Raw genomic sequence first — 25,520 nt, forward strand, 5'->3', positions numbered from 1 at the left:
CCTATTCTTGAAATCTGCTGTAGCTAATGTGTATTTAACCGTTCTCTTTTATATGATGATTTACCAAAACTGTAATGCATTTATTTTAATAAGGCATACAACACACAGACACTGGGCTACTAAAGGTGCCATAAAGAGACAGGAACCGGATCTAAAGTTCAAACTTATTCAAAACCAAGTGCCACCAAAGTTCAACAAACATTCAGTATGATTATCTTCCAAAGGGAGTACTGCTCAAAAAGTCATAATATTCTTAACAGAGAACATCATGAAGCCAACACATTGTACCGTTTACTGAAGATTCAGATAATTGTAGATAATGCAATCAAGCACTTGATTTCATAAAGCCTTGATTTATTTTAAATGTTGGATAAGAGAGAGAATGGAAAGCAGAAAAATGAGAAAAGACAAGGCTCTTTCAGATGTGAGTATAAAGTACGTAGGAGAGGTTAGTAAAATGGGTTTAGATTCCCAAACCGATCAATAGGAGGGCACATGTTGCACCCGCTGCGAGAGAAGAGACAACAGCTGAGCCATCGTGTGGACTTGGGACATGGGACAAAGTTGAGGGTAGGGAATCAAAAGGACAAACTTCTCAAAGAAAGACACACACAAACACACCAGAAAATCCTGGTGCTCTGAGGGAAATACTGTATGTGGAAAGTTTGACCAGGAGAAGAGGATCATGTAAAAGGTGAGTTTAAGGCTCTTTCTTAGCTGCTTAGATTTAAAAACAAAAATTAAAAGATATAGCTATAATTTCTAGATCTATTTTTTTGTAAAACTGTAAATTTTCCTTCTAATGTAAAGGAAAAAACTCAAAAATGAGGTTAAGAGGTTCACTATGATTATTTGCTGGTTTTGAGCAACCATAATAAAGTTAATATATTTTCATTTTTTGCCATAAAAAGCTGTCTATTTTTTTTTTTTTTATAATGAGTATCCTTATTAATATTAACATGAAAAATTCAATAAACCATTTTCTGGATGTGTAGATACAGATAAATAAATGCTCTCTGCAGGCAATTGTTTGTTAAAAGGGAACCACACTATTGAAATTCTTTTACTAAACATTTGAAAATCTTGAATGTACCCAAATTCACTATATAGCCAAAAGTGTGGGACACTTGACCATCATACCCATTTACTCACTCATTGCTGTTATAATAACCTCCACATATCTGTGCGGATTTCCACTAGATTTTGGAGCATCTCTGTGGGAATTTCTGGCCATTCAGCCACTTAAGCATAAGTGAAATCAGGGACTGATGTTAACGCAATAAAGTGTTCAGTTGGGTTGAGATCAGTGCTCTTCCATGCTGTAACATGTTTGGGTTCATTATATTACATGAAAAGTAACTGTAATGATGTATAATTATATTGTTTGAGGAAGAAACACATGGATGCGATGGTCAGGTGTCCAGCATTTTTGGCCATGTAGTGTTTGTATCATTTGGTGAAATAAATGAATGTTCAGTAGTGTGATACTCCATTCGTTTATATTATTATAATTCCTTGCAATTATATGGTTCAATCTGATTTTTTTTATTTTTATATTTGAAAAAATTATAAAGTTCATGCCATAAATATTTACTTGGCACTGGATATATGAGGGATGGTACAGTGCAGCAGGTGATTCACAGCTCTAGGGTCCCTGGTTTGATCCTAAGCTCTTGTTTTTTTTTGGCATCCCATCCAGGATGAACTCACTGACTCATGCCCAATGTTCCTAGTATATGTTCTGGATTCTGGATTCTAAGTGGTGCTCTTAAGATGAATGAAAGAATAAATGAATGAGTGAATTAATTGAACAAATTAATATAATTTTGCTGAAAAAAATGTAAAGAAATTTTGTATGACTATTGGTTATAACCTCATTTTTTTATTTAGTATCAAACACTATTATTGCAACAAATCCATCAAAAACATTTTAATTGAAATATTGCAAAATATACGTCAGAAGTTCCCACACAGACAGCAGGATCAGGTAATGTTGACACTGTCCTTTCTGTTAATCTATATGTCAATAATTTTTGCTATCACAGACACACTATATATATATATATATATATATATATATATATATATATATATATATATATATATATATGTATGTATGTATGTATGTATGTATGTATGTATGTATGAATGTGTATATACACACACAGTATTTGTTATTTGGAATATACAACGTACACAAGCAGTACTCTTGAGTACATACTAATAGTAAACATTGTTTAGGTGATAACCTTTCAGTGACTGGGGGCAATGACATGGAATAACATCACAGGTAACCTGAGGTTAACGTAAATCTAAATGAGTATCCAGGCCACCTGGCACACACACTTTGACATACTTCACAAGAAAACTTTATGTGCTTTTCTCTTTGTTTTCTCATCAAAAACATACCAGTAATTATAAGGGTTTTTTTTCTTCCTTTGCAACCCAGATGCACCTCAAGTCTAACTAATTCCAGCTAAAACATTCTACAATTGGAATAATCATGGCAAGCAGCAAGACAAGCAGTAAAGTGGTTAATCGCACCAGTGGCCTGGCATCTCATAGTAATCTTGCTCCCACAGAGAATGGGCCTGACAAACACAGTGGGTATCAATTCCAAAAATCTTTGTCTTTTTTAAATACATAACTGTATTATTTTTATGTTGTAGTGCTTTGTTCAGTGTGAAGAAATGTGTGTATCTTTGCAGACAAGTGTAATTCAGAAGATATACTACAATGGTCAAAGCATGTAGAGGTAAGAGAAGTTTAATGGTTAAAGACTGTAAGCTATGATATGGACTTACAGGTTATGTTGCCCCATATCTGCTTTAAAACAAATAATGTGATCAGAACACATGCTGATATATTACTCTTCCTTAAATAGCAGATAAAAGCAGAGGTCATTGAACAAGTACAAGCTCAGATGAGTGAGGTGTTGGACAAAGTGCTTACAGACTCACTGCAGTCGTTCTCCCAAAGTGCACATTCCAGTGCAGTTGAGAATACACAGCAACAGACTGATGAAAAAGCTAAGAGGTAAAATAATAAAATGTCATCACACATCCACATTATTTCAGCTCTTTACAGTAGTATCAACTATGTAGTAAAAAATACATTAAAATAATGTTTATGATTTCAGGCATAGGATGCAGGATGGAAAAGTTTTTGTGGCCAGACAGTCCATACTTGAGTAAGTGTGAATAGAAATGAATACTGTGTGTCTGAAATAACTTAGCCACTGAAGTGTTAACTCTTAACGCCGGTTCCAAGCCCGAATAAAATGGAAGGGCTGTATCGGGAAAGGTATCCAATGTAAAATCTCTAAAAAATCAAATATGTCAACCAGATGATCTTCTGTGGCGACCCCGAACAGGGAGCAGGAGAAAAGAAAAGAACAGCTGTAGGACTGAAATGCAGAGAATATTTATAAAAAAAAAAGTATTCAAAAATGTAATTTACTTTTTCTCTAGTGATCTGTTTGAGATCAGTCACATCCGGACCATTTATCACATGTTTGTTGCTGCTCTCTTCCTCTTCATCATCAGCACATTGGCAGTGGACTACATTGACCAGGGCAGGTGTGTTGGCCATGCATGTCCTGTACACCATTGTTACAAAAATTGAGTTGTAACAGTAGTCTTAGCAATTATACAACATTGTTTATTTGAATCTGACACATTATTTTCTTATTTCAGGTTGGTTTTAGATTTTGACTTGTTCTTCTATGCCTTTGGTCAGCTGGGTACTGTCATTTGGGCATGGTTTATCATGTTCTGTTACACCCTACTTGGACCGTACCATATTTTGAAGCAGTGGAGGGAACTGCACAGTAACTACCAGTGGAAAATGACAATATCAATAGCAACAGCTATTGTGCTGTTGGCAGCTGAAATGAGTGTGCTGGGGTACTTTCCCGTGTATGTTGTTCTGCACTACCAGTTGCCCACAGCATCACGGTTCATCGTCATACTAGAACAGGTACTGTGAGAATACAATAGAAATCATTGTCATATATATACAAGACTAAGTTCTAGGATATTTCAGGCCAGATGATGTTTGCCCAACCTCATTTGTTAAATGGTTAACCAGCAACCATGACTTAAATCATTGTACTGATTCATGCTCCATGAGCTCATTATCTGTCAATGTTAACCATTTACTGTTGGTATAAGTTTAATACCAAAAATTCTAACATTAGCCTTTACATTATGTTACCATATAGGTAAGACAAGCTCATATAGTAAATTAATGTGTTTATACAAAGGACAGCATACAATATTACCATGCTCATAAAGCAATTCCAACCATGACAGGTCTAATCAGCAAAGAAGGGGCCAAAGGCCAGAAGTGAATCACACTGTAGGGAGAATCAAGGAGATAACAGTGGAAGTGATAGAGATAAAGAAAACCTTCTAGAGAGAATTGATCATATAGTACATAGTCATACAGTGGAAAGGAAGATAATTGATAAGCCATTGAGTAATGAGATAAATATAAGATAATGCTTTATTCACAGCAACCGGAGGTTAGGAGTTCTATAAATGTTATTCACTATGGCAGGAATTACGTGTTCATTGCTAGGGTAAACATCTATACACCTACTCACTGTATGCATTTATCTAATCAGCCAATCATGTGGCTGCAGTGCAGTGCAGTAGTTTCGGGTAATGTTCACACCAACCTTCAGAATGGGGGAAAAAATGTGATTTGGGGTACTTTGACTGTGGCATGATTGATGGTGCCAGAAAGTATTTCTTTAACTGCTGATCTCCATGGATGTTCACACACAACAGTCTCTATAGTTTGCTCAGAAAAAAATGTAATAAAGAAAAAACATCCGCTGAGCAGTAGTTCTGCTGATGGAAATTCTTTGTTGATGAGAGTGGTCAATGGATAATGTTCAAGCTGGCGGTAAGGATACAGTAACTCAAATAAACAGTCTGTGACTCGTGAACAGAAAAACAGAATGCACTAAAACTCGAACCATAAGGCAGATGGGCAACAAACAACAGCAGAAGATCATGTCAGGTTCCAATTTTGTCAGCTAAGAACAGAAAGTTGAGGCTTCAGTGTACAAAGGCTCACTGTACATGGACAGCTGAAAAATGTAGCCTGTTCTGATGAATCTCAATTTCTGTTAAGCCACACAGATGGTAGGGTTAGATGGTTTAGTGGATACAGGATGGCTGCTTTGTATTAACATTCCAGGCTGGTGGAGGTGGTATAATGGTGTGAGGAATGTCTTCTTGGCACTTTTACGGCCTGCTGATCCCAGTCAATCATTGCTTGAATGCCACAGTCTGTTTGATTTTTGTTGCTGACCATGTGCATCCTTTCATGGCCAAAACATACTCATCTAATGACTACCTCCAGTATGATAATGCACCATGTTACAAGGCCATCGTCACCTCAAAATGGTTTCATAACCATGACAATGAGTTGAATTTTCTTCAGTGGTCTTTTCAGTCACCAGATCCGAATCCAATAAAAAGTTCACCAGAAAATCTGCAGCAATTGCTTCATCAATCATGTCAACATGGATCAGAATCACAGGATGTTTTCAACCAATCAATCTTGTGGAATCCATGCCTTTTAAGAACTGTTTTAAAAGCCAAGGGAGGCTCTACCAAGTACGAGTATAGAGTTCCTAATAAAGTGTCCAGTGAGTGTATAATAGTACTATTACTCTGAAAGTAATGATATGGCAAGGCCAACTGTATTGTTTTTGCTACACAATGAAAACTTGTGAGATAACAAAGATAAATATGATGCACAGTCTTCACAGGCAAACACAGCTACAAAACAAGAGAGGACATTCAGTGATATTATAATTGTTTAAACAACCAATATAATAGGGCACACCACACACCAGGGCCACAAGATACACTTGTAAGTCATATGTTCCAATATTTCTAATCATTGCAAAATGGGTGTGTTCAGACCAAAGATAATTCATCATCAATAGTTTTCATTTTTATGAGCTCCGTATCTATAGTCTTTGAGATACAAGACATGTATTGTAGAGAGGGCATGTTGAATTATTCTGCAATGTTGTGGTCTGTACAAGATGACAAAAATGGGTAGTGACATGTTTAAGAGTTTTGTCATGATTCAAAAATCTTATTAATTAAACATTGTTTGCTAAAGACTAGGATAAAAGATACATTTTCTAAATGCTTTATACCAGATACGATTCCTGATGAAGAGCTACTCCTTTATTCGGGAGATGGTGGTGGCAGTCCACAGAGCCAAATCAAAGAAAGGTAATTCAACTTAACTGCTTACTAAAGCTTCTAATATTGCATTTCAATTCAGTCCTCTGAAACCATTAGATGGTCCAAATTTTTATTATCTTATCTCCCAGCTTTAAACATGCTAGAACCAAGCAATTAAGAGCACTGCATGGTTTAGATTGGAAAAAAAAAACTGGTTTAGATGGCTTTTGGGAGTCCTAGTGAAACAATTTGAAATACATTGTTTAAATAGATGGCAGCTCGGCACAGTGTTTAGTGTTGCCATTTCACAGCTACAGGGTCACTAGTTCAGTTATGAGCTTGGGTTATGGTTTGTGAAGAATTTTGTATATTCTTCCTTTGTTTGCATGGGTCTCTTCCCAAAAACCTTCACATCCATTTAGCTGAATAGTCTACTTTAAATGAGTGTCATCCACTATCTATTCCTACCTTGTGCACGGTGTTCCCAGAATAGGCTCTGGATTCACCATGACCCTGAGTGAATGTTTGAATGTATACATTACTTAAAATAATAATTCTGAACGAAGTATGGATTTTGTGATTTAAAATCTAGTTTTCTTTTGTGTTTTCCAGATGATGTTGCCAGATTCCCTTCTCTTTACAGCTATCTTTACTTCCTTTTTTGCCCAACTCTGATCTACAGAGAGACATATCCACGGTAAATATACATCAATTATCAATCATTAAATCAGTTTTTTCAGAGACAACTGGTATTATTACAAACTGCAGATTAAAACAAACAAAAAAAATCTGGTATTCATTCCTAGAAACCCTTATATCAGATGGAACTATGTGAGGAGGAACTTTTCAATGGTGACTAAGTTTCAGATTTTAATCATATTAGTCACATGATATTAATGTTGAATTAATTGACAATTCTGTAATTTTATATATTATTCTTTTTACCCCTTTATACCATTGTAGGTTTTGGGAAGTCTGTTTTATCTCTACTTTATCCTGGTACGTCTTTGTATCCCTGTGTACATGAATAAGAGCAATCAGCCATTCAGCCGACGCACTATGGTTCTGGCTGTGTTTCACTCGACCTTACCAGGTACACGTACACATGTATATACACACACACACACACACACACTGGATTGGATTCATATAATATGCCTTAATTTGAGATCAAAGATCAATTAAACAAAAAAGCTAACATTTGCTAACAAGTCGTCTTCAGTTTTGCTTATCTGTATCCTATATACATTACTTATTTATATACTCACTATATAATTTATCACCCCCCCCCCCCTACCCCCTTTAGCACTATGGGGTATTTTCTGTAGGTTTGTGATTCATGATAGCAAAAGACAAGTTCCTGCGGTTGAATACAGAATGCTTTGCATGTATGGGGAAAATATCTATAATCTTTGTCTCATATTTATTCTTTTTATCCCAAACATAAATGTCCTCAGAGTACAATGGAAACAAAAGAAGTTCCCTTAATTTTAGAGGGGATTGTCTATAAACAAACACCTTTTTTTTTAAATTTATTTTGTGTTATTTTTTAAACAGTGACATATTAACAGTATTTATGTGCTATGAATAGCTGAAATAAAAAAAAAAAATATATATATATTGCCTCTGTCATTGTAACACACCTACACACATGAGATAGGATAGAGACAGGATAGTTATAGACTTTACTTATGGTGTGTGTGTATGTGTGTATATGTGTGTGTGTGTGTGTGTGTGTGTGTGTGTGTGTGTGTGTGTGTGTGTGTGTGTGTGTGTGTGTGTGTGTGTGTGAGAATCTTATACAGATTGATGCATATCTATGTTGCTTTTAATGTAAGTATATGTGCTTGTTGTCTATCTCTGTCAGGAATGCTGATGCTCCTACTGGGCTTTTTTGCTTTTCTGCACTGTTGGCTCAATGCCTTTGCTGAGATGCTACGCTTTGCTGATCGGATGTTTTACAAAGTGAGAAATATCATTCAGTGTTAGTGTTAGACTTTACACTTTTGTGCCAGCCAGGAAAACCCAGCTGATGTTGATTTTTGCCAGATACAAAAAACCTGAAAAATCAGGTTTCTGCCAACAACTTAATTAACATACAAAATACCATACATTTTACCAAAGCAAAGTAGAAATGTATTTATGTACTTATAAATTTTCACATATACTTTTTAATAAATAACTAAATGCTGTTTTCATCATGTCAGGTAAGCAACCAGTTTAATAAATTTTAAAGCAAATTTCTCCATATTCACCCTTGGGGTAATTACTTCATAATGCTGTAAATAGACTTGTGGTTTACCTTGTGATGGTTTTCCCAGGCCTCCACACACATACAGTATCAAATATCTAATTGTGTACAGTCCAATGTAAACAATAATCACAATTTCTCCTTTTTCCTGTCATTAGGACTGGTGGAACTCCACCTCCTTTGCTAACTACTACCGCACCTGGAACATTGTGGTGCATGACTGGCTCTATTATTATGCCTACCAGGACTTCATCTGGGTAAGACATTTTTTTTCTTAATTGTATCTATAATTGTCTCCATATATGTCTATACCACTAAATTTGGTTTTTCTTCTTTTTCTTCTCAGCTTTTGGGCCATCGTCTGCGTTCAGTAGCCACACTGTCTGTGTTTGCAGTTTCAGCTTTTGTCCATGAATATGCTTTTACCATGGGCTTTGGCTTTTTCTACCCTGTGATGTTCTGTCTGTTTGCAATTATTGGAGGTAAGACAAAACACAACAAAGTACCTCACAAATGTGCACTCTCCTCCCTGGTATGGCAAAAGAACTGTTTTCGTTACCTGTTAAGTAATAGAGATTAACACAAGTTTTTTCTAACTCCTGCTTTACAGACATTTATTTGCACTTTAAGTGCATACATTTATAATCAGTAAAAAAAGAATGTTTTCTATCACAGTGGTCTTCAACTTCACCCTCAATGACAAGCGCAAGAGCCCTGTGTGGAATATTATTATGTGGACGTGTCTGTTCATTGGCCAAGGTGTTCAGGTGTGCCTATACTGCCTAGAATGGAACGCTCAGGTTCAGTGCCCACGTACTGGGGTAAGAGTGCTAAAATTTATTGTAAACTTATGGCAGATTTTAGCTTATACTACAATGTTTTATGGCTGTTGTTGTAAACATTGCAAAAAAGCAGTAGCAGTACTGCTATGGCCACTTGATGGTGCTGGTGAAGCAAATTGAGTTTAACATCTTGAATACTGTTAATATTGCAATCACCATTTTTCCCCCCCAACCTACAGACAGGGTTCTGGGAGCTGGTGACCCCAAGATCCTGGACATGTAATTATACAGGATAACATCTAATGTTGTCTAATGCTGCCGTGGTCTAATCCTACAGTGTTATTGTAACAAAAGTATATAAAGCCAAGCATTATCATCATCCTCATCATCATCATCACCCATCACCCATCACCACCTCATCAACCAACACTATATGGTGCTATAAGGTTTTTGGACACCGGACCATCACACCCATATATGGGCTTTTCCTGTTGGAAACACATAACTGTACAGGATACCATTGTATTCTGTAGTACCATTTCCCTTCACTGGAACCAAGAGGCCCAAACCTGTTTCAGCCTGCACAGAGCATCACTGTACATCTATGGGATGATCAAATGCTTACTGGGCCCCAGGCCTCCTTACCCAACATTAGTGCCTGGCCTCACTTATACTCCCAAGCAGAGAGTGTGTTATTATAACAGCAAAGGTGGTACTAAGCATATATGAATGCAGTGATCAGGTGTTTACAAATTTGGTCATATAATGTATTTATTAACCTGCTACTCAATTCATGTTGTGTACATAATCAAGATTGAAAACCAGGCCCAGCATGTTCAAGTATGACCATTCAATGTCTTCAAGAACTTTTTTATGACTAATAAAAAGAAGCACTACATACATAGCTGTCAGTTTAATCAGCGTGTCTCTTAATTCTTCACCTTCTGCTACCCATTTTGATTACTGATATCAACTCCTGAATTATTGTATCTACATCTTTAATGAGTTTGATATATGAGGAGTATATGACTTATGCTTATGTTTGTATTTGTTTAATTGTATGCACTTTGTGGCTGTACTACACATAATAAAATGCCTAATTAATTATGTGGCCAGATATTATTTACTTAGATTTAAATAATTAGTGATAATATTTAAGAAACACTCAATTCTCTTCATGTTCTGTAAAAGACGGCACAGAAAAAACTCTTTGCTTGACATTTTATAGCAGAACGATCCTGAACCTTTCTGAAATTTCCTTTTAATCCTTAACCTGGCCAGTGGTAGGGACCATTGATTCATACGTTATGTTGATGTACATATGACATGCAGACGATGTGCCACACAGAAAAGCAAATCCTCTATTGCTTTGCTCTTACATCACTAGATCTAGTCACTGAAAATCAATCAAACTTAAGATTGCTTTTTTTAAGTAGTAAAGGCAATATGATGTAATTCCCTGTAATTCACTTTCATCTGTGCATTGCTGTCGCACCACAATGAAATGTGATCACTACATAATGACAGCCCTTAGCCATGCTCATGGTTGTAACAAGACAAGTGAGAAGGACCTCAAAGTGTATGGGCTTGTTGTTTCTTAATTTCTACTGCACTGATCCCCTTATTATTCCTTGGTATTTAATCTTTTTAGAATTACTAGTAGGACATAATCAATGTGTTATGATTAAAATGCTTACAGCTCTCAACATGGGTCTAGGAGACAGGATATCAGAATTTTCCAACAAGGAATAGGATGAACTTTTGACAGTTAATTTCTGCCAGGAACAACACAATCGTGTAACTGATCAGCCGTTCAGTCTCTGGGTAGTTTCTGGTTAGTTCTCTTACTATATTGTTTTGCTTTTGGTATTTGAACGCATGTAAGATGCTTATATTTTTCACCAGAGTGTATATTTGCAGCTAATTACACTGTCTAAACCGTGAAAAGCAAGTGTGTATAGTAAGCAGGAATGATGCTGTCCCAAAACACATAAGGTGAATTAATGAATTGGACATTTGTGCCTTATTTCTCTGATATTTTTGTTTTTATATTTTAGCCAAAGGATGACTTGCTTCTCTGGCACTGGCAGCTCTTTTTATTGAGCGTTAATAGCAACAGAATCCAAATGTAAATGCCCCACATAAAATCATATAAATATAATATAATATGCAACACAGTTCTTGCTCCCAACTTGTAAACGGAATGCATTTATAATTTAAAATCATAGGTGGACACCAACTATCTTAAAATAAACCCTGACAAAACAGAAACCTTAGCATCACAGTTAAACTCTCTCAAATGTTCATAATCTAGGTGTGATCATTGACACTGCACATTTTTACTTGAATTCTCTATTTATTCATCATGAAAATCTCTTTTTTATCAACACAGTCACATTACCTGGCTTCAACCGTTTCTTAGTTCGGAAGATGCTGTAATTGCGGTTCATGCTTTCATAACCTCCTGCTTACATTACTGTGATTTTCTATTCTTTGGTTTTTCTGGTAAAACTGTAATTACACTACAACACATTCAAAACTCAGCTGCTAGAGTGCTTACTTATACAAAGCATTTAACACTCATTTTACACTCATTATCCTGCAGCTATATTGGATACCTGTTTCTCAAAGAATAAACAGTACTTCAGTAATTAAGTCTAACAAAACAGTTTAGGCTTACTGCTACTGCAGACACACTGACATCAGTTGGGTGCAGATAATTTAGTGCTATAGCCCCTAAACAATTGAATGCCATCCCCCAGGGCCTTCATGACTATACTTCGTTCTCTCATTTTAAATGTCCATATCTGAATACCATCATGGCTTCTTTTACTGCCTGGCATCCAACCAAATTGCAAGATTATGGCTCCTGAGTGGTGGAACAGAAAAGTGTTCACGCAACTGTCAAAAGATCTTGATGATTCTGGTATCATTAATGGACATTTAGGACATAAGACAGAACATCTGGGTTCTTCATCAGCAGTGCACTCAGAGACTAGTTTTCCCAAATCCATTTTTGGGGATTATGATGGAGTTTTCTATGTTCTTTGGCATTTAGCCATGTTGCTGCATTCTGTATTACGTCCTCCACAGATCTTGGGTAAGTGGCATTCTCTGGCATTTTGTGGTTCTCCATTTACGATGAGCAGGAAGTTATTCCAATCAGATCCTGGTTTAGGTAGATACCTGGTAGGTAGTCAGGGGTTAATTGGGGTAAATTATTGGCCTTTATTAATGACAGCAGCTTTTCTACATGTCTTCTCCAGATCACATCATCTTGGGTTTGAAATTTAAGGTCCAGTCTACACAACCACAATAGCTTGTACCGATTCGTTTTTTTTGCGGAATTTCCAAGGTAGAACACTCACTTTTACTGAATTTGATGTGACTATTCGACATGGCTGAGGCTTATGTGAACCTCTGGGTTGCTTGAGAAGAGTTTATATACAGTATGTTAACAGAAGTGTGTTAAGTTGTTGGTTCAAAAAGGCATTTGCCTTGAGATGAATGTAGAGCTTGTTTCATTGTCTGGATAAAGCAAGGTTGTTATTTGCTGGGCAATACGTTGCTGATTAACTGCATTGGTGTTTGGAAACAACTGGAATTCTTCTAAAAACAGCTGTGGACCATTATCATTCACAAGTAGTTCTAGCAACTCAAAACAACCAAAAATAGACTTGAATAGGTCGTTCAGCTGTTACACTTTTTGTGACTGCTCTTGTCACTTTCTATAAGCGTAAAAAGCTATACTTATATGGTCAAAAGTACAGAATGTGGACACAAGACTATCAAAGCCATTTAACTTGAAAAGTTTCAGAATTATTGTTGGCTGGCTGAAGTGGGCCTTCCTAAAACTTTTACTCAACTCAACGTTTTTAAAGTTGGAAGCACACAATTTTCTAGAATGTTTGTTTATAGTGAACATTTAGATTTCCTTTCACTAGAACTAAGGTGCCCTGTGTAAAATTAAGACATGGTTCACCAAGGTTGATACGCAACTATTAAATCTGGGATAAATTGGAATGACAGTTCTACACCAGGCCCGATGTCCTAGCCAACATCTGTGCAAAAACAACTTTTGCAATTGTGGTGAAATTGGCACAAATCCTCACAGCCATGTTCCAACATGTACTGGGATGTTACCTACTCAGAAAGGTGGGGATCCCTGGAAATTGGGATTATCACAATGGCTATTAAGTTGGACTGTTTAAATGTCAATCAGAAAACATGATGCCTACAGGTTTAAGCCTGACAAAGTGTGTTGTATCTTGTAATATGTTTTCGTTTCACATCTTTCTTTGATGTATCATAGCTTTCCTTGTATGAGCCCTGGACATATAAAGCCATGAATTCCTTCATGTTTAGAACCTGAATGGAGATATAAGATGAAGAATACAAAATAGAATGTTGCACAGGTTATAATCATTTCAATTTTTCATTGTATTGCTGCTCCCCTTATATCATATGATCTGTGTATTTACTACATTGTGTATTTATTGTCCTGTACATGTGGCACAATGTTGTGTATTTATACTTTACAGAAGTCTGAGCAAACTCCTAGCTAATAGCTCATGTGGGAAGTCCCATGAATACAGCAAGTCCATCATGTCTCTGTTTCTGACAAAAGGTTTAACTTTCTACACAATTTCTGTATCTAACCCTGGCCACCAGAAGCTGCAAGTAACCGCAAGTGATCCCCTTTATTCTCACTATTCTGCAGTGCCTTGTGTAAGGTTCTTCTTAGTAGTGGAAATATTGTAGCTTGGCGGCCACCAGACAGCTGCCAGTCTCAACAGTGAGCTTGTTCATTTTCACCATGTATAACTTTAAATTGTCATATTCTCCTCTGTACTTGCATGTGTAATGGGCGTGTAATGGATTTCTGACCAAAACAGCCCAGAGCAGAGATTAGCAATCAGTGGAAGTTGATACTATTCAAATCTAAGACTGCAATCACAGTCACTTTGAAGTCTCATTGAGACTAACTAGTCCAACTTACTTAATGCCTGGGACTCCAGATGCAGCCCAGACACACCCACAGCCTGGTTTCAGCACTCAAGTGCTAGTTCAGCTTGGCCTCAGACTTGGGCTTAACAGCCTAAACTGCTCTAGTTTTCTAACATTTTGGCATATTGTCTGATTTAATGCAGAGTTTCACCATAATATCCGTCATGCTGCAATGCTCATTAGTAAATACATTAGCATGTGTCTTCAATATGCTTGGAAGTGTTATTCCCTTTCTTACAACCACAGGCACTTCCTGCCAGTACAACTTAATCTTTTCTAACCATGTGCATTGTAATAGTGCTGGGAAGTGTGCATTTATAAAGCTCGGTAGAAATGCAGTCACCAGGCTTAATATGGTGTACTAGGCTTTGGAGTAGATTGCATGGTTTGCCACCACTTACACTTGGGAAAAGAACTTTGCTAGCATGTGGAACTTTGTGGACATTTATTTTGAATTGTCAACATGTTTAAAATTTAGAGAACTTGTGTATCTGGAAGTCAGAAATGAAAGAGAAAACAAGCTGTGGAAAAGAGGAAGCAGAACTATGAAGGGGTTTTTGGAGGTACTAATAAAACAACTGGGTATGTAACAATATTTATTACACTAGCTCTGTTAGTACAGTCTAAAACTCAAAACTGGACTAAATGTACCATCATCTTAACATGTTTATCTAATTGTGAAGCTCTCACACTACATCTAGAATGCAGAATGTGACAATAAAATATTCATAGTTATCCTATAGGTGGTTCATCATATTTTTTTTTATTATTTTGAATTTAATATATCTATCCTAACTTATTCTTTTGTGATTGACTATATTTTTTGTGGATTTTTGATCATTTATATAGGTATCTGGGTAAAATCTAAAGAGGTCAAATTTGGGAGAAGAGCCTCTTGTAATTTCCTTCCTGGGCCAGCCACAGACCTTAGATGTACACAATGCAAAACCTGTGTACTTAAGCCATTATAATACCCAAAATTTCTTGTCTGAATGCAGCCAAAGGGACAAATGTGGAAAAATAGAATAGGTATAGAACTTATAGACTACATATTTGAAATGTAATTACACTTTAGAAAGATCGCAACACTTGCTGAATGAGACAGAAGCAATAAAGAGTGGTTGTCGTAATGGAAAATGGAACTTGTCTAGGCTGTTTACAAACAGATTTGCGCACACACACACACACACACACACACACACACACACACACACACACACACACACACACACACACACACACACACACGTACGTATTGGCCAAGCATGGCACTCCACTAAATTATTCTAGAACATACTGTATTATTGAATCAGTATGCTGCTTCTTAAATAATTGATTCACCAATCCATAAGTCTTTTATTATATTGATTTTATTACTTATTCATGTCCCTAAACCACAGTTATGCAGTACAAGCAGACATTGACAATGAACATAATCACAATTCACTGTCAACACTTACAAAATAGTGGATTATTGACACCTAAATTATACTATTAAATTACAAACTAAATTACAAAAACACAGACATTGGCTTTGAAAACAAAACAAAAAAAAAGGAGAGGTTTCATCATTATAATTCCCATAAAAAAACATAGTACATAATAAATTTTATTGTGCCAACAGTATGAGACTGCCTATGTATTTCTGAAGCTTGATATTTTAATGGGTTTGCCAAGAAATTCTAAGCCTATCCATGCAAACCTTCAGGAAAAACCATCCAGCAATGGTTAGTGTAATAATGGATATAAAATGGCCAATAGGCTGTATGGAACAGCTGTATAAATCCAGAATAGTGTGTGACAAATTTGGTGGGGGAGCAGAGTATAAACATAAAGATTAATATCTAGCTTTGTGTTCATCTAGCTGAAATGGTCACATGGCCCAGCCGGGTGAGAGGATAAATCTGCTTTCAGATTTGATGACTTGAACACCGCAAAGCACTTTAACATGCAATAGCAATGTGTTTAGTAACTTTCCAAATGTATTCACTGTATTACCAATCAAGAAGATCCGAGATATTCATAATCTCCTAAATTAAAATTAGAACCAAGAATCACATTATTAATTTATTATCTGTACTAAGCCACATTCTTTTTCTCATTACTGTGGTTAAATCCTATATGAGATGTAAAAATGCAATAGTGATATGCTGAAAGGAAGTACTTGGGCACACAATGAATGAGACTCATTCAAGTAACAGGACAAAACATAAAGAAAATCTATTTCACAGTAACAGCTCAATATTAGTGCAACACAAGTACCCCCCCCCCCCCCCCCCCGAACAGAAAACATGCTCAATATAAAAATTAGCAAAAATAAAATAAATAAAAAATTATGGGTCGCTCTGGTTCTTGACCCAATTTGGTCCTGTTTATTTGGCTGAGAAGTCTACTCATTTGTTTGACCCAGATGTTCAGTTTCTGCAACAGAATTTCAATTAGTCTTTATATTTCCAGCTGTGACTAGTGACAGTTTAAATGCTTTAATTGTACTGCTTTATTGCAGTATAAGCACCCATTAGCAATCATCTTTTTAGTAGTAGAAAATAGAAATCATTTTGATCAGCATTTTTACTCTGTTTAAAGTGGTCAAGTTTCTTTCTGTTAATTGATTTAATGTGATTTTACAGTGTGTAGTTTCACTGCTAGTTTAACTCACTATATGACTAACTACTGTAGTGGCTTGGTTCTATTCACTGAGTGGCTCCAAGCTGATTTCTAAATTATGGGGACACTACACACAGTGTTTAGCTTATTCCACCCTCTGTAAACTAATTCCTATCATCAAGGCTTTGCTTAATTACAATACAGTGTGCAGAACTGTGTGTGGGCTTCGAGTGTGTAAGTACCCGGGATGGCTTAACTCTGCAGAGATCGGTGCAACATTTCCTTAGTTTTCATTGTTTCATAAATAACATACAAACAATGGAGAAACATTTATGGCATGCTATACAGGATCACTATATATAGTCTCTTCTACCAAACCCAGTTTTTGTTAAATTTATTACATCACCATTTTTATATATATATATATATATATATATATATATATATATATATATATATATATATATATATATATATATATATATACAAACATACACGTATATATATATATATATATATATATATATATATATATATATATATATATATATATATATATATATATATATATACACACACACACACACACACCAAAAAAGGTCCATCCTTTGAAACAAACAAAACAAAAAAGCCACTTTAAGTTGGGTTTGGATGCTGCATACTGGACAGGCTAAAATTTATACTCACACAATTAGGATAATTGTGGCTTCGAATCAAAGAACAAACTTAATGGCACACTTTAAATGTGTGAATTGATAATGCGACCCCAAAATCAGAACTGTGCCTCACAACCATGCCAGCAGAAGTCAGCATGCTCCATTCTTCAGTCAGTTACACTCAGTTATATTTATATTTCTTATCCATACAATTTCTTATTTGGCCTGCCAGTAATCACTGCAGAGATGCTGGCCAGATCCCTACTTCCTTACGTGGGAGCGCTGCCTGGCAAGTCGCTTCATGAAACAGCATGTTACCATGGAGATGATGACCACTCCCACAAACAGGGCAGACGAGACTCCAACCACCAGTGGTATAAGGAGAAGGTCAGCAACTGGACAAAAAGTGACAGAAAATAAAAGCAAGGAACAGAGCTTTCTTTTTTTATATAAAGGTTTCACAGTAACAACAACAACAACAACAACAAAAAAAGAAACTAATGCAAAATTTGAAAGAAGAAGTGTAGATAGAAAGAGGAAGGAAAGATACAATGACATATGGTCTGTTACTTTTTTTCTTACCTCGTGCATATAAATATACATGAGCCATGGCTGACTTTGTACTGGCACCTGTATTGTACCAGACTCCATGCGGGTCCTTGGCCCATACATCTGCCTGGCAATAGTAATCCCCTTGGTCTTCCTCGTGTGCTGAAAAAATGCGTAGTCTGTATGTTCCAGCAGAAATGCGGTCAATGCTCAATTCACTTCCATTACTGTAGAGATAAGACCTTCCATCATAGGTCAGTGTTGCAAGGATTCTTCCTTTGGTATTTTCTGGGGTCATGTCTTCTTTCTGGTCCAGCTCCTGCTTCTTGTGCCACCACACCACTTCCACCTGAGTGGGGCCTGTGGTCACCACAGAGACATTACAGAGCAAGATGACGGTGCTTCCACGTTTCAGGAGTGGTCGACGTGGTAACTCGATGACTGCCAGCACACTCACCTCTGTGCCAACACACAAAGAATCAGAACTGTTTTCAGGACAATTATTAAACGTAAACTAATGTAAATGTTTTCTGTATACACTATTTAACTGAACATATTTATATTACGTTAACACTTAAGAACATATTAAGGTAACTGAACGTATTTGTTGCTCCTAAGTGGCACAACGGGACTCATTTACCAAACTGCATATGAACAGATTTACATGTAAATAAAGGTGGTAAAAATAGCAGAATTTATGTTACTGGCTGAATTGTGTTGAATTATGTTGATCGGCAGAATTTATGTTTTTTTTTTTTTGTTGAGGATGAAAGCTGATTTTGAAGTTGGCTTTGCTTGCCACTGTATCCAGTCAATTTTACAAAGCTTTGTTTTGGTTTGGCCTCTTCAGTCAAAAGTAATATATCCCATAATATATCCATATTTAAAAGTATATCCCAATATTTTTTGGGCTTCACTTTTTAATTGGCCTGAAGGACCACACTGAATTAGCTTTTCAGGTGCTATGAGACTGGATATGCTGCAAAATAATATTTTATTTTGTTCCCATAGACAAGTAAATATATTGAAATTTCTGCCTAAGAAACAAGTCATTTACAGTTTTTTTACTTGACCTTTTCATGGTGTTTTGTTCTTGTCACCAAATGCAAATACAAACAATCTCAGCATTTATAAAAAATGTGTTGTTCGCTATTGCTTATGCAAACATTTACATGCAAACATTTTCTACATTGTCCAATGTATAAAAAAAGTTTTCTCTTATTTTCACCAGGGTTTTTTTGCTCTTTAAAACTAAACTTCCCTAAATGTAACATTCCAAACGATGAGATTATCATACATGTTAGATTTCTATATATTATCAGTAAGAGGTCAACATTTGTGGACTCAACCACTCACCTTTAGTTTTGAGGTTGACCATTACACCCTCAGACCTCTGTGTAAGTGTAGCAGGGCTGGAAGGTGCTGGACTAAGCTGCCCAGCGTACACACTCACAGCGCAGCGGTATTGTCCAGCATCGGCCGGGTGGGCAGAAAAGCGTCGCAGAGAAAATCTCCCCTCTGCGCCCTTCTCCATGCTGCCACCTCCACCACTACTGATGTCGTCGCCCCAGCTCACCACTCCATTCGGGCTCATGCGGGCCACCTCCACTTCCACCCCTCCTGCTGGCCCACGCCGCAACCACTGCACCAGCAGAGCTGAGCGATTCCACGGACCAGCTCCTGACACTACACACGTTAGGCTGAGAGGGGACCCGGTTTGCAGTGCCACCTCACCGACTGGCACTGTGCTCACAGACAGAGTATCCGCTGCAGCAAACAAGAAGTATTACCCAGGTGTAGTACAGCAAAGCTTATAATTAAAATTTGTGCCATGTTGCATATTGGTATAAATGACATGTCAAAGATGTGCTGTTGTCAGCGGTGCAATGATTTTATGACAATTCCACCATATGAATGGTTTTGCCTTACACATATATGATGTTGTTTGTTACTTGCTTAGTTGTATACACTGCTTCACAGTTTCCCAAACTGATATTATAAGTAAGATTGTACTGAACTACCTTGTCTTTTAACCAAGGGACCTATAATCAGGGACCCTTTTAATTGCTCAAAATAATTCAAGACCTCCTTAGTATAGTTCTAAACTGTCCACCCATTAAAACTATTGACAAAGGCATAATAACTTTGATAATGTTGTGGCAAAATGAAAAGAATCGTAGTCTCTCTGACTATATAACACTTTCACATAGCCCACTTTAAGAAATCAGAGTTCTAAGCTGTGATTAATCTGCATGATGATGTAGTCACACTCCACCACGAGACAGGCACAGGAAAATAGCTAGGAAAATAAAGAAACAAACGTCTGTGCTTACAACTGTATATATAAGCACAATGAAACATTATGGCATCAATCTGGTACTAAATATCAATATCAGGGTAAACACTATTCTGAATGAAAATGGATCATGTATTAGAATAGACTTGACATATAACCCAGTTACAGACAGGATGCATTACTGAATAGCAGTAGCATATCAGCACACTCAAACCAGGATCATATTGAAACAGAAAATGGAAAAAGTGCAAACCTCTTGATGCCATTCCCCATTGGAAAGCTTTGCTTAATTTGATATTGGAAAGTCAGCTTTAAATATATACAGCAGCAAAGGATTTAGACTAAACTGCTTGGATTTTCTGAGCATTATTAGAAATGCATTTCTAAATGTAGTGAAAATCAGAATAAGAGGGTAAGTGTTGCGTCATCTCACCGATTGGTTGCACAGAAAGGTTTCCCAGTTCCATGGTTCTCTGGGCGATGCGTTCCCATTGGCCTGATGGGTCCAAGACCCACTGTGCCGCCTCACAGAAATAAGAACCAGAATCCTCCAAGGCCAGCATGCTTATCTTCATGATGTAAAGGTCCTTCCCTTCATCTCCACTCCTCTTCTCCAGAGAAATCTCACCATTATTGTATCTCTTCTCATAAGAGCCTCCCCGGCCAGGATTTACACGCAGGTCTCGATCGATGGAGATGATTTCCTTTAAATTGTGGCCCAGAGAGCCAGAGCCTGTACTGCCTCGCATCCCAAACGTGACTGACAAATGTGTGTGCTGTGCTGACTGGACAGAAGCAGCACATGTCAGCTGAAGGGCTGTGCCTTCTATGACAGGCTGCCCATTTAGAATGCGAGAGTGGGTTATCAGCAAAGTGTCTGCAATCACTGTAAGCAGTAAATAAAACAAAATATAAAAACTATATCACACAGGCAATATAAATGCAGAAGGAATGATCCGTTTTTATCCAGGTAATCTACCTTTGACGTCCACAGATGCACTGTAGTTGCCTTGGTACCGTAAGTCGGTGCTTGGTGTGTAACATTCGTATCGTCCCTGATCTTCTGGCCGAAGTCTCTGAATCACCAGTCTGGCCTTGTCACCTGAGTCCCTCTCCACCCGAACCTCACCTGAATTCACTCGTGCATTGAAAATGGCATAGGGAAAGCCCCTATCTCTAGTGGACACCACCCCGATCTGCATTTCCTTGGCAACCTCACGATATAAGAACCATTCAAAGTCCTGTGTTCTTGAACCTTCATAGCCTGAAACCGTGCAGGGCAGAGACATGGGGAAACCTGCTACTCGGTACAATGGACCTGGTGGAAGAGTCACCTCACGGCACACAACGCTCTGGAGCTCTGACAGATTGAGATAGAGGGGAAACACAGAGTGAATAAGTGGAAGAGATAAAGACAGAGGAAGATAAATATGTTATTGCATCATTTGCATATTCACTACAAAAGGCTTCAGAAATAAAGCATTACGATTTATCAGACACTCAGTTTCTGTTTGGGACTGCCTGGTCCACACCAATAAGTGTAAATTATTTTATTTCATTTCATACAGTGGAGATCAAAATTAAAGTAAAACTTAGAAAAAACATTTGATTTTTAAATTATATATTCATCGCTAGGGAGGCACGGTGGCTTAGTGGTTAGCACGTTTGCCTCACACCTTCAGGGTTGGGGGTTCGATTCCCGCCTCCGTGTGTGGAGTTTGCATGTTCTCCCCGTGCCTCGGGGGTTTCCTCCGGGTACTCCGGTTTACTCCCCCGGTCCAACGACATGCATGGTAGGTTGATTGGCATCTCTGGAAAATTGTCCGTAGTGTGTGATTGCATGAGTGAATGGGAGTGTGCGTGTGCCCTGCGATGGGTTGGCATTCTGTCCAGGGTGTATCCTGCCTTGATGCCCGATAACGCCTGAGATAGGCACAGGCTCCCCGTGAATAATTAAAAATTTTTAAAAAATAGAAAAATTAGAAGGAAGTGTTGAGGAGTCTTGCTTCAGCTGACTTCAGCACATCTGCTGCCACACGTTTCTAACACTACTCTGGTGTGATCTTGCTTCATTCTTCTAGTCTTTTCCACATTTTGGTAACTATTCAATAGTGTTTCTTTTTGTATAAGAGGCCCAATTCTGCTGCAGAAAACAACCGTACCACTTCCTCCTCCACCTTTCACTGACTTCTTAAAGTTTTACTTTGGGTTCAGCTGTTCCCCAGTTTGATGCCAAACATATTGTTTCCCATTGGACCCAAATAAATAAAACTTGCTCTCATTAAAGTGAACTTTGGACCAGTTCTCCTCTGTCCACACAACATGCTGAAAGTCTCATCGTTTAGAGAATGTTTTTGGCAGCGGGAGTCGGGCCTCTAATACAGCTATATGGTAGAGTGAATGCCATTTATCCTTCTGCAACATGCGGCACCTTCGTTGCAAGCGTCTCCCAATCAGACCCCAATTTTCATGCAAAACAATACCCCCAACAACATGGGTATAGCAGTTCCTTAAGAACATTAAAATAATGACATGGTTAGACCAGAGTCCTGAACTAAATCTTATTTAAAAGTTCCCAGATAACACCAGAGCAGAAATTAATGATGTCCTACAACAGCAGATGTGCTGAAGTGAGCTGAACTAATTTTTGACAGCTGTAGTCCTAAAATTTTTTTTAGGTGTAATCTTCTTTTGTGCTAATGTTCTCTAAGTTTCAACAACATAATGGTTTTTGAAGTCCTTTGGTTATTTTATAAAACATCTATATGCTGTCAAACAACTAATATGCTGTCAAATTTTGAGTAATGAACATGAACACTCACTCACTCATTTTCTACCGCTTATCCGAAATACCTCGGGTTACGGGGAGACTGTGCCTATCTCAGGCGTCATTGGGCATCAAGGCAGGATACACCCTGGATGGAGTGCCAACCCATCGCAGGGCACTGAATATGAACAATATTTCATAAAAAAAAAGATAAACTGTTCTATAATTTTGATCTCCTGTGTGGTTTATAAACATGGGTTTTAAGATTAAACCGTCAAAAAAATTAAAGTGGCAGAAATTATGTAAAAATCATTTTATTGCTCATGGGAACATTTTGTGGAAATGGAGAGATATCAAGAAAAAACCCCAAACAGCTCATTGTAATATCACCCACAGCAGTGTAAACTAGGCCTTTATCAAACCACTCCAAAATAAAAAAAACATTCTGAGATCTTAAGTATGTGTTAAGTGTGAGTATTTAATTATTTTGCTCCAGGTACTCTGGATCTACAGGTATATACATACATGTATGTTTATGGAAAAACGAGGCTTAGAAATTTCACCTAGCCTGCTTCTCGACCCTGAAGTTGTTTTAATGCTTCTGAGACTTGGCACCCCACGTGGCAACCCAACCCAGAAAGCAAAAGTGCTTCATGCATGTAGTCACTAGTGCTGTTCACACCTGTACACTAGTAACCTGTTCGTGTCAGTTTTTACCTGGGAACAATAATTCACCAACATAATTTAATACATGACAAAACCACTTGACTCTTGTGCAATATAAAGCAGTATAAACACAATGTGGGATACTGTCTCTTGTAGCTTACATACTGCTTTATGATTTAAATTATTTTGAAAATTATCCAAATAAAAAATCTAAGTTCCTCACAAATGAACTTCATTAAAAGGGTAAAACCCAAATGTCTGAATATGCCCTAAGCGTTTCCTTTAACTTCCCCCTTTACCGATGACTCACATTAACCCAAATGTACACACAGGTCTGTTCACACGCAGTCATGAGCAGCTACACCTTATTTGGGAACGCAGCCCGTCTGCGCATGCGCACACTTCACTGAACCTGTTCCTGTAATTACATGGGATCTGGATGGAGGCGGTTCAAGAACATTACCTGAAAAACTAGACTGGTGGTCGTGTGTGTGTGTGTGTGTGTGTGTGTATGTGTGTGTGTGTGAGAGAGAGAGTGATGTGCTTGTGATAATATGCACCGTGTGTCGTGCTGGATCAGGTTTTTCCCCCCAGCTTCACTCCTACAAACCTCACCGAGAAGATTATCCAAACCCGGAGCCAATCAAGATACAGGAATATGGTCAGGATGCTAAGCGGATCATGACATAAATAAATGTGACCACTAGGGGCGTGTAACAAAATCATGTAGCTGGTCTACACACACACACACACATATATATAATTATATACGTGATTATAACTCGTATAACCTGCACGTTTAGATTTGAGCAACACAGTAAAATCCCCCAAAGTGTGCACTGAACGGATGTGTTTGGTTTTATATTAATGTGTTTTATATGATAAGACGTTACACGGCTCTGTTAGCACGCTTTGGCCAAAGATTAGTAGTGTGTAAAAGGTTATAAAATCATATCACTTACCCCACAGAACAGCAATCAGAACTATCCTCCACCACCGTGCCATCCTGCTTCCCGGTATTCCCAGCATTCACAGTGTTCACTGTATTCCCATTCACGCCCAAGTGGTTTTCACAGCGACACACATTGTTTATTCTACATTAACGTGTGATTAGATCGCATTAAAAACACATACAACACTAAATTAACCCGCTAGGCTGCTAAAACAACTCATATTTACATAAACAGCTACCTATATACAGATAAATAACAAGCTCAATATCGTCCAAACACAATCAAGTCACAGCGTGTATGCTTATGATCCAGTAAATTATTATTTAAACTCTACATGATAAAATCCTATGTGTGTGTTAATATTGCCCGTTTACTTCAACGGCCAGTTTGTCTTCTCCGGCGGTGGGCGGGTTCAACTCGAACTGCTGTGCCTACAATGCTACCAGATCTGCTATCAGATAAATGACAGTATTCTTAACCAATGGAAATCAAACGTGATGACGCACCGCTGCGGCTAGCCAATAGAAAATCAATTGCGTTTCATTCAGCACTTTTCAGCGGGCTTATAACCACGCCTACATTCTCTGTACAGTCTGAACCGAGAACTAAATTGTTATAAAATTGTTATAATGCAGAAGCTAAGGACACAAAAAAAAACTCTACTCATTACTACCATTATTTAAGAAGAAAATATGAATCTTACCTATAAAACCTATATATGGTTATTACCAGTTTAATCTTTGTATGTGTTAATGATTAGTTGTGGGTTTA

General features: G+C 37.5%; 2 protein-coding genes across 5 annotated transcripts; one reads left to right on the forward strand and one right to left on the reverse strand.

Moving 5' to 3' along the window:
- Positions 1 to 538: 538 nt before the first annotated feature.
- soat2 (sterol O-acyltransferase 2) lies at positions 539 to 10,353 on the forward strand. Of its 4 annotated transcripts, XM_027147392.2 has the most exons (18): positions 540 to 694; positions 1,891 to 1,987; positions 2,242 to 2,290; positions 2,450 to 2,603; positions 2,709 to 2,755; positions 2,885 to 3,036; positions 3,140 to 3,190; positions 3,471 to 3,578; positions 3,696 to 3,978; positions 6,188 to 6,263; positions 6,828 to 6,912; positions 7,022 to 7,067; positions 7,179 to 7,308; positions 8,083 to 8,180; positions 8,625 to 8,723; positions 8,813 to 8,948; positions 9,142 to 9,287; positions 9,488 to 10,353. In XM_027147392.2, exons 4-18 carry the CDS (start codon positions 2,504 to 2,506, stop codon positions 9,542 to 9,544), a joined length of 1,614 nt encoding a protein of 537 aa, XP_027003193.1. In that variant the 5' UTR covers positions 540 to 694; positions 1,891 to 1,987; positions 2,242 to 2,290; positions 2,450 to 2,503; the 3' UTR covers positions 9,545 to 10,353. The 4 variants fall into 4 exon arrangements, with proteins under 4 accessions (XP_027003194.1, XP_027003193.1, XP_027003195.1 ...); XM_027147394.2 differs by lacking the exon at positions 2,242 to 2,290; XM_047814403.1 differs by lacking the exon at positions 1,891 to 1,987 and having other exon boundaries at positions 586 to 694.
- Positions 10,354 to 17,419: 7,066 nt separating this feature from the next.
- igsf8 (immunoglobulin superfamily, member 8) lies at positions 17,420 to 25,172 on the reverse strand. The gene is made up of 6 exons (XM_027147324.2): positions 24,759 to 25,172; positions 21,343 to 21,723; positions 20,797 to 21,249; positions 19,424 to 19,834; positions 18,101 to 18,526; positions 17,420 to 17,913 (listed from the first exon to the last, which is right to left on the reverse strand). The coding sequence occupies exons 1-6, from the start codon at positions 24,823 to 24,825 to the stop codon at positions 17,780 to 17,782; spliced, it is 1,872 nt and encodes a 623-aa protein (XP_027003125.2). The 5' UTR covers positions 24,826 to 25,172; the 3' UTR covers positions 17,420 to 17,779.
- Positions 25,173 to 25,520: the final 348 nt, after the last annotated feature.

This window comes from Tachysurus fulvidraco, chromosome 5, assembly GCF_022655615.1.
Source record: "Tachysurus fulvidraco isolate hzauxx_2018 chromosome 5, HZAU_PFXX_2.0, whole genome shotgun sequence".
Taxonomy (NCBI): domain Eukaryota; kingdom Metazoa; phylum Chordata; class Actinopteri; order Siluriformes; family Bagridae; genus Tachysurus; species Tachysurus fulvidraco.